Source organism: Pinus tabuliformis, chromosome Q (genome assembly GCF_031772625.1).
Source record: "Pinus tabuliformis cultivar Carrire ecotype Pingquan chromosome Q, CPIR1, whole genome shotgun sequence".
Taxonomy (NCBI): Eukaryota; Viridiplantae; Streptophyta; class Pinopsida; order Pinales; family Pinaceae; genus Pinus; species Pinus tabuliformis.
Window position 1 is genome coordinate 1,256,897,818 of NC_142296.1, and position 9,975 is coordinate 1,256,907,792.

A 9,975-nucleotide genomic window follows, 5' to 3' on the forward strand; every position below is an offset into this window, starting at 1 on the left:
CCAGAGTTTTACGTAACTGTTTTGAACATGCAACGGGAGCATTTGTTGCACAAATATATTAGCTGAACAACAGCAAATATTGAAAGCTTTGTTTGCTTTTGCAAACATCATCTGTGACTTCCAATCAATAGCAAAAAAAATTCTGAAAAATCCACTTCCTTAAATATGCTAACCTAAAAAATCCGGGACCTCTAAACAACGATAAATAATGAAATAGAAAATCCTCAGAATTGGGATTTATCAAGATCATCAAAGTAAGGATGATCCAGGGCCTCTTTTGCTGAAATTCTCCTTGCCGGATCATACTGCAGCATTTTCTGCAAGCCATAACCATCTTTTATCACTATATTAATCTATTTAAGGGAAATGCGAGTTTAAAAAATACGGTGAATCTCATATGTTTAAAAGATATGCTTGAACTTACGGCGAGCAGATCGAGACCACTGGGTGACAGATTAGGAACTGCGGAAGCTAGATTCATAGGCTCCCACTGAGGATATTCATGCCAGTCCCTTAGACTTCTGACGCCAGGCCACATTTCTTCAGTTGGGGTTCCTAACAATCTTCAAATCATAAATGCAATTCAATTCAGTTAATTTTGTGAATGTGTGATTGAAGAAGTGAGTAAAGAAGTTATCCAAACCACTGTGTAACCATACCTGAAAATACGATGCAGCTGTCCTATTTCCGAATCGCCACGGAAAAGTGGCTGCTTTATAACCATTTCCGCTAAAAGTATTTATTCAGGACAGAATGTTGAATATCAATATACTAGCTTATAGAGCAAAAAAAGAATATTGTAATAGATTTACAGAATGAAAAAAAATTGAAAATGGGAAAAAAATATTCTGAATCTGATTTGTCTAATGCCATACTCACCAAAAATGCATCCAACAGACCAAATGTCAATAGGAGTGGAATAGTGGGCGGATCCCAACAATACCTCTGGAGCCCTATACCACAGGGTGGCAATCTACAAAATATGCAGATAAGTGAACAAATAATAACCCAAAAAATTAAAAGATAATATATTAAATGAAACCTGCATTAGACCAAGAGAGTTCAAGGAAAAACCTCATGGGTGTAACACTTCGCAGGCACAGCAAAAGCTCTTCCAAGTCCTAGATCTGCAACTTTAAGTAAGCCTTTACTCTTGTCCACCATTAGATTCTGTGGCTTTAAATCTCTAAGAAAATAAAAATTCTGTTGAAGATTAAACCATCTCTAAAGAAAATGAATGTCCACTGAAGATTAAATCATGTACGATCCTGTTTATACTACTTAAATAATCAGGTACAATAAATGGTTGTGTATTATTCGAACAAAAGTTAAAACTATAATATCAATATCTAATTAAGCATCACCTGTGTATCACTCCATGGCTGTGACAATGAGCAATTCCTTTGCACAGTTGATACATGAAGCTCTTCTCCAAAATATAGATGCATAAATTAGTGTGCTTCTTTTGGAAGAATGACAACAAAATGCAATGTCGAGAATGAAATTACAAAAAGATTCAGTGAAAGGATTACCTGAATTAATTTTGGTGGTAGAGAACCACCATTGGCACTGTATTCATTACAGTCTATGAATTTTTTCAAGTCTGTGTCAAGATACTCGAAGACCAGGTAAAGAAGGGGCGTTCCATCACTGACCACATGCTCCACAGAAATCAACCTGAAAATTCCATACTAAACCAAAAATAAACAGATCTATCATGTATATTAGGGCTGAAATCACAATGGATATATGTAGGAAACGTTTGGGCAGATATCTGTTTCTTATATTTTTTACATCTATGAAGTAATATTTGAAACAAAAATAAAGAAATATTGACAGATGTAAGAAGTTATAAAATTTTTAGGAATTGTGTTTACTCAGATAGAAAGTCGAACTATTATATATATATATTTTTGTTCTGTATTTTATAGATTTAGGAGATCTGTATCTACCAAGGAGTCTAAACGGGAGAGCCTCAACAGAATTGAACTTATGATCTCTTAGTAGCTGAGGTCTGTAACTTCTAGGGAGCCTAATCCTGAGAGTGTCTTAGAGAATTGAACCCATAACCTCTCAACAACTAAGGTACCTTAATAGAGACTCAAGCAAACATGCTTGAGTCTCTGCTACTCTACCAACTAAATTAACCCTCATACTATATAATAATTATAATAATAATAATTTGAGGCCAACCCTACAAAAAATAGACAGTGATGGGTTTACTTTTAAGTCACTTTGTGATTTGAAGGTCAAAGGTTGGAAACTCAGTAGGAAAAAATAATAATTTTACTATTATATATATAATTAAACCGACATTACACTATCAAAATGCTATAAAACAAAAAGACACATCTGAAACACCAAAAATATCATAGAAAAAATATTTACTTCCAACCAAAAACATAATGTTCAATTGAAAAAAAAATAAAACAGTAACAAAAAAAATAAGACACTACTTCACTTCTGCATACACAATTTTACAAGTGTTTCCAGCATAAAAAATCAAATATAGCTCGATTTCTATGTTCACACTTTAATAGACCCAAATGATTTCAATGAGGGCTTTGATTTACTAGTGGGATTGACAGAGTATTAACTTTCTCCCTCAGAGACAACCTTACATGAAACAGATATGCCAAAGGGGACATGAAACAGATATTTGGCAAAAGAGCTACCCTAAGCACAATAAGTGTACTTAGGTTTTTGAAGGCAGACACGAGAATGTTAAGAAAAATGAATTTCCAAGCAGAAAAATAAAAGTAAAATATCCATTTTAAAGTAATCACAGAACAGTTAGATCAAAATTTCCGCTTTATATTTGTATAAGCAGGCATCATATAGAAATTTGTTGACTTTCTTAACATTTGAGAGGCTCCCAATTAATAATAATATCAAGAGAAAGGACAATTTTCAATGAGCCCAACATATCATGGGTCAGACTTACAAAAGCCAAGATTCGAATCCTAAACAAAATAATAACCTAGACCCAATGTTGACTTCTCTGCAACGACAAAAATTTATGTGGTTCAAAGGTTGTAAATTGAACTAACCGGACTATATATACGCTCTGGCAGAGGAACCGTAGAAGCGATATTTCGCGTAGAGAACTCGGTGGAATTCCTTGATCGTCTATGTTTAGGCGACTCACTTTGACAGCAACGATCTGGCCACTGCTCTTGTCTCTTGCCTTGTACACCTTCCCGTACGCGCCCTCCCCAACCTTCTCGATTTTCTCATACTTGTCCATGGCGTACTTATTCAAGAAGCTGCAGGGGTGAAAGATAGAAAGATGTTTCGTTTCCTGGCTCCCTCCGCAATAATTCAACACCCTATCGAGCTAACAAGCCTTACACAGAAAAACCAATAAAATAGATCAGAAGCGAGTCCATCAAACTATTTAAGAGTTGTGAAATATTCCAAACCCCATGGAGGGTTCATAGGTATATACCAAAATTTGGTCAAAGCGCTCCCATTTTCAACGGCCTATGACATTATCATTTATTATAAATTTAAATAAAATTCAAGGTTACCCACGGAAAAAAAATATTTATTATAGATTTAAATAATTTTAAATATTTTACTAATAGGACGGGAGAAGTGATGGGCTTTTAAAGCTCTTACCATTATTGATAAATTTTAAAATTAATATTTTGATATTATTTAAATTTATTAATATTTTAATATTATTTTTTAAATAATCTTAGTAGGAATATAAAATTTAAATGGTTGAAAAAATTAAATAGATATATTAATTTTTAAGCTTTTTATATATAAAATAAATATATATTAAATTGTATTTGTTTTATTTTGATATTCAATGGTTTACAAGTTAATTTCTCTGGGTGTGATTTGAATTTTATTTTATATTTAATATTAAATTATTAATTATATAAAAATATAAGATATATAAAAGAGTTATATTAATTAGATTTAGGGTTTTAGTGGAATTAAAAAGTATTATTAGTTTTATTTATTTAAGAATTTATATAAGAGAAATTTTTGGTGGAAGCTTTTTGAACCAACAAGTGTGGTTTTATTTATGTTTAAATGGTAAAAGCCATATATTGAGTTATTAATGCATATATTAATATAATAATTTTGGGTTTTATAAATATTTGTAACTAAACCAAAATACCTTTTTAATTTAAAAATTTTCAGTATGATCATTGTCTTCATCTATTTAGCCATGTACAAATGAACCCAAACCCTTGAAAAATGGATAAGAATTCTAAATTAGTTAGAATTCTAGTTTCTAGTGTCACTAAATTCCAACAAGCATAAGGATGTTTAATAAGATATGAGAGACTTACATTCTTGTCATTCATAAACCTTTGTTTTTGTTTTCCTTTTTATTCGAATATCTTTATACTTATTTGAATTCAAGGGAGATTAAATAATAACAACTACTTTGATTCCACTAGATCAAAGGATCTATCTCCCTTCCTAGCTCTAAATTGTCTAGTTCATGTTGTTTGTTGATACCATGGAAAACATCCTTTCAGTAGGGTTTCCATAATCATATCTAAGTCATTTTCAACAATACACCTTGCAAAAGGTGGGGTGAGTAATTTGGTTAGGGATAATGTGTTAGATGCCTTTCCTTTCTTGAACTTTACATATTGTTTTACCATAAAGTAGTAGTGATTAAGCTTTCTATTAATCCTTTAGGAATAACGTGTTAGAATTGTTGTGTTTTCTTAGATGCTTGAGTGATTTTTTTGGTGATAGGTGATGTGAATAGGATCTCACATGTCCATAACTTGATGTGGCTTGTTGATTAGTACTTGTTTCTCAATTTGGTTGAGCATCCTCAAAGAAAGCTCAAGTTTTCTTATTAGATCATACCTTTTTTGGGTTTAGGTGTGTTTCCATCTTATAACATTGAGGTATTGGATTCTTGGATGCCCTTGTTGCTCTATAGATCCAGACAATATTTTTTGACTCTTTGGGATTGTTTCTACATGGATGACGAACCACTTGAAAAATACACTCAATATTAAGTGAGATCAATAACATTAGGGATAACAACCTTTAAATTATCATAAGGGACCATACTCAATTTTAAGGGCAGAAGAATAAATCACACAAAAATTGGCCTTCACATATCTTTCTAGCCTAGGATCTGTAAGCAAGTTACCACACTTATGTTAGGGATTATTATGAATTTATCCCTATTAGGTGCTCCCAAGAACTAAGGGAAAGGATATTTCACAAGTTGGTCCATAAATCCATAAATTCATGTGACAATGTGGGGATGGCAGGGGAAAAGATTTAAGGATGATGGGAATCACCATGGTACTAGCTGAGGGAGGCTTAACATGTTGAGTATAATTATTAGAATAGGGACTAATCATGGATCCATGAGTTATTCCTTTTCTCTGCCTTCTTTTTCCACCCCTCCTATGCGCCTTTTACTTTAATGACTTAACTTTATTCATGCATAGCTTAGGTAACCCAACTTGTCTATGCTTTTCCAATATTGATCTAGATTAGATCATTATATTGTTTGTCATCCATATTGATGCTTTCAGGGTGGAGAAATTAGAAAAATAATCTTACATGAGTAATGTTAGTGATACGAGCCATTTTGGAGGATTGGGGTTATAAACCTTCGAAAGTTAGTTTGAGGCCTTAAATGACATTTCCTGTAGGGGTAAAACTTTCCCTTTCAAGAAACACTCTCTCAATTATATTCTACGCTCAAATATCTTTCCAATAGTTCAAGAATCCTTTCAATAGGTGTTCAGACACAAAACTTATGCCTCCCAAAATTTGAATTATCATGATTAATGAGCATAATTCAAGAGGATGCCACATCAACCCTTGTTACTCATGGAAAATAGGTTAGTCATGTGGTAAATATGAGTAATATTCTATAAGGGTTGAGTTAAAACTGATATCTAGGGTTTAATGGGTCAAATTTAGCTCCTAGTTGGATGTTAGGCCAAGTTATAACTAGGCCACCGGGAGGAAAAGGGGTTGAATTATATTCTAGTTCATTTTGTCCCTTAGTAGAGTATAGCAACTAAGAGTGGATTGAGAGAGGGAAGAATATAGAGGATTTGTTTTCTATAGAAGTCTGTTCATAGGTTTCCCTCATTTGTATGTACGAAGTCCATTAAGAAAAAGGGAGAGCACAACAAACTTACCTTTTAGTTTGGTTTTATCCTAAGAGGGTTTCCCAAGTCATATCATGGTGCTATTGTTGTTTGTGAGTGATTTCTTATATGTTCCTATTTTCTAGATTTTATTTATTACATGTATAAGTAGAAAATAGTATTTTAATAAATTGAAAAAATCTAAGGGAAATTAACCCTCATAGTATAGATTCAGAATTTTAATGTATTATCATTAGATATATTGTGATAAACTATTCTATAGAATATACATAAAAGTGTATGGATCTAATATCCCTTAAATATGTACTAGTTTATTTCTCATCGTATTTAAATAGAGTATGAAATGCTTACGGACTTGGTGATGGCTAATGAGGGGGTATAAATCATGCTAATAATGTTCACACATGTTTATATATGTCCCATCCATCCTTTTAAATGTTCTTTGAATTCTTTAATTTTTGGCTTCAAATGTGTTTATCTTACTTTTAGCTACATCAAATTCTTAGAGAAAATTTCCAAGCCCCGACTCTAAGATGAGGATTCAAGGTGCAAGTCCAATGACCAATGAAAATCAACCCAAAGAATGGAAGCAAATATAAGGGAAACATGGAAAGTGGTAAGTATGGATTACCTTTGGAACATTTTATAAATGTGTTTTCTATATTAGTGCCCCTCCTAATATTGGAATAAAAGGGACTCAATGAAGGTCACATTAGACTAGGGACAAAGGATAATCTCCTAGATGAATAATTTGAACGAGGGTACAATCAAGAGCAGTTAATCAACTAGTTTGGCCTGTAATTCATGTGATTATATCCCAAAACATTAAATGAAAAGACATGATCATAAATGGTTCATGTATATTTAAATAGATGGCCCACCTTCCTTCAAGACATAATCCAAATGCGAGAGATATTGAATGTGGCATAGGTGGAGAGTTTTGAAGTAGAGATATTTATGGATCATAATACAACTAATGGCTAGTTGGTTGACTAATGGGGAGATATTCAGGAGATCAATTTTCTCCTAGGGGTTTCCCACTTTGGGTGGGTAATGGGGACTATAAAGGCTCAAGTAGTGGAGGAATACAATAGGGTACCAACAGTAGGTTCTTAAACTATTTAAGGACAACTTGGTTATAGAATAAAATATGATGGAACAACAAGTATATCAACATCGAAGTGAAAGGGTATTTTTGCAACTACAATGATATAAATAGATGTCACTCAAACTAAAAAAGAAGGAAAATGAATTAGCACCAATGTATTATGGCCCCTATAATATTTTGTAGGGGAATAGAAGTATGGATTAAAAATTCGAGCTGCCTCCATCTCCATATATGCATATATTCTTCCTTGTTTATTTATTAAATAATGTAATTGATGATAAGATCCAAGTCCAAACTATATGACCAAATGTTAATTAAGAAGGGAAAATCATACTAGAGCTAACATTAGTTTCAAGATTAAGAAGTCAAGAAATCAAAAAATTACTGTGTGCCTCATTAAATGGAAGAACCTATAAGGGGAAGAGGAAACATGGAAATATGAATTGTTCATGCTGAAGCAACCTTCGTTAGTCAAGTGTTGAGGAAAACACTTTTTTGAAGGGGGGAGCATGTTAATCCCTATATAAGCCCCATTTTAACTCTAAAAACTGATATTAAGCCCTATACATTATTACATTTCTAATGTAATATTGTTATGTTTAATAGAATATTTCATTGTCTCATTTCATTATAGTTGTACCGTTTATCTCTTTTATATGTATACACTAAAGAGACCTACTCTTAGGATCATAAAATATTTTCTTCTATATTGTATTCATTGTAAAAGGAGGATTCCCCCAAGAAGTGGAACATATTTATTGGTTTTATTTTATGGTGTATGATACATAAAATTATTCAAATAAATATTATATACCTTAAAATTTAAATGGTTTTATAAGTCATATTTCAAAATATTGGTTTTGATAGTTTTTATTGAGAGTTAAGTCAATTGAAAGATGTAATCCAAATGTAAGGATTATTCCAACTAGAGAATGGAAAGGATAGAAAACCTAATCACTCCTAGGATATGGTAAAAAATCTAAAGTTCAAGAAAATGTAAGAGTATAACACACTATTCCTAACCAAATATCTCATCACACATTTGGCAAGGAGAGTTGTTGAAAGAGATACATAGAAGATGATGTAAACCCTGTTGAAAGGATATTTTATAAAGTGTTAAGAGGAAACATGCACATGATAATTTCGACTTATGACATGACAAATATTCCTTGAACAATTTATTGGAACATAGGTAGTTGATGTTACTTAAATCTCACTTAAATTCAAATGAATAGGTTGAATGACAAGATATTTAAAAAAAAGGGAAAACATAAAAAAGGAAACAAATGATCAAATGTACAAGTAAAAAATAAATGCAATGACATATATCTTGGATATGTCTCATGTTGTCTCTAATTGTGAAAATTCAATGGCACAAGAAACTATAATACCAATCCATTCAAGATCATTTTTCATCTTAAAGGGTCTGGGTTATTTTAGACTTGGAAAAATTGACAAGGGAAATATCCAACATGTATGCATGCACAAACATGTGGATTTTAGTGTAGTGGAATTCATGAGAGAAATTTTTGTGGATTTACTTGTCAAAGTTGTAATATATCTACATTAATAAATAAAATAATCACTTTATTAATTACTTTTAAAATCTCATATTCAACTTCAACGCACGTGCACACACACACACACAATACATCAGGATGAAGGCCATCACATCAATGATAACACATAATAATTTTCTTCCTCAATAGTACTCAATTAACTATTGATAAATCAATTTTTTTCATTAATAACTAATTAGAAATCCCTCATATACTATCAACATCCATAATGTCACTAGTGAGAATTGAACTTGGGTGGGGATGATTCTATTAATTCCTACCAACCACCTAAGATAACCCCAATTAACACAAAAACAAAAATTTACTTTAAATTCCACTTGTATTTTTCTTAAATTTTTTCAATAAGAATTTTATTTGATTTTTTTTTGTTGTTTATTTTGAGTTAACATTGTCATAATATATTATTTAAAACAACACACACAAAATTGACAAAATTATGTAATTTAAAATATCTCAATAAGCATTTCCTCAAAATTACCTAATATGAAACATCTCTATGTTATCCTACTCTTAGTTTAAGTTGTTTAATTTCATTTATTAAATTTCAATTTGTTTAATTATCATGGATTTCATTGGCTTAAAGGTCTTATGTCAAATTACATCCCTAGTGAAATTGACATTATATTCTTATTCAAAACTTGGGAACATAATGAGTTTAAGGTCGTCAAGATATATGAGTTCACTTTACAGTTGGATTGCAACAAGAAATCCTCTCACAGAGGAATTGGAGGAATAACATGTTATACGAAAAATAATATTTCTTCTCAAACTTGGCTTCATAAGATAGACCCCCTCAATTGTCACATTTGGATAGAAAAATATCACTAATGCCAAGAAGATTTATTTTGAAATTTATTATGTTGTACCTATCAACTCTACCTTCTATAAGAAAAAACACTCTTTTAAGAATTTCCCCTATAATACCTTATGATAGGATATTCATAGTCTAAGGAATGAAGGAAATATCCTCTTGTTAGAAGACTTAAATGCTTGAATCACAACTAACCAACCTATTCTTCTAAGTAATGACTCTAAACCTAATTCTCTTTTGCTATATGAAGACCTTGGCTTAGCTAGTAGATTTAAAATAAACGTTGAAGAACTGACCAAGAATTTATCTAGTATCAAACTAATTAAGATGTGTAATTCTTAAGACTTTATAACTTGA

The 9,975-nt window shown here is 31.6% G+C and overlaps 1 protein-coding gene across 2 annotated transcripts; it reads right to left on the minus strand.

The window, feature by feature from the left end:
• Nucleotides 1-224: 224 nt before the first annotated feature.
• LOC149224368 (cyclin-dependent kinase B1-1-like) lies at nucleotides 225-3,247 on the minus strand. Of its 2 annotated transcripts, XM_089383526.1 has the most exons (8): nucleotides 3,051-3,247; nucleotides 1,533-1,677; nucleotides 1,365-1,426; nucleotides 1,075-1,186; nucleotides 880-973; nucleotides 660-729; nucleotides 425-563; nucleotides 225-317 (listed from the first exon to the last, which is right to left on the minus strand). In XM_089383526.1, exons 1-8 carry the CDS (start codon nucleotides 3,245-3,247, stop codon nucleotides 225-227), a joined length of 912 nt encoding a protein of 303 aa, XP_089239652.1. The 2 variants fall into 2 exon arrangements, with proteins under 2 accessions (XP_089239652.1, XP_089239653.1); XM_089383527.1 differs by lacking the exon at nucleotides 1,533-1,677 and having other exon boundaries at nucleotides 1,365-1,424; nucleotides 3,081-3,247.
• Nucleotides 3,248-9,975: the final 6,728 nt, after the last annotated feature.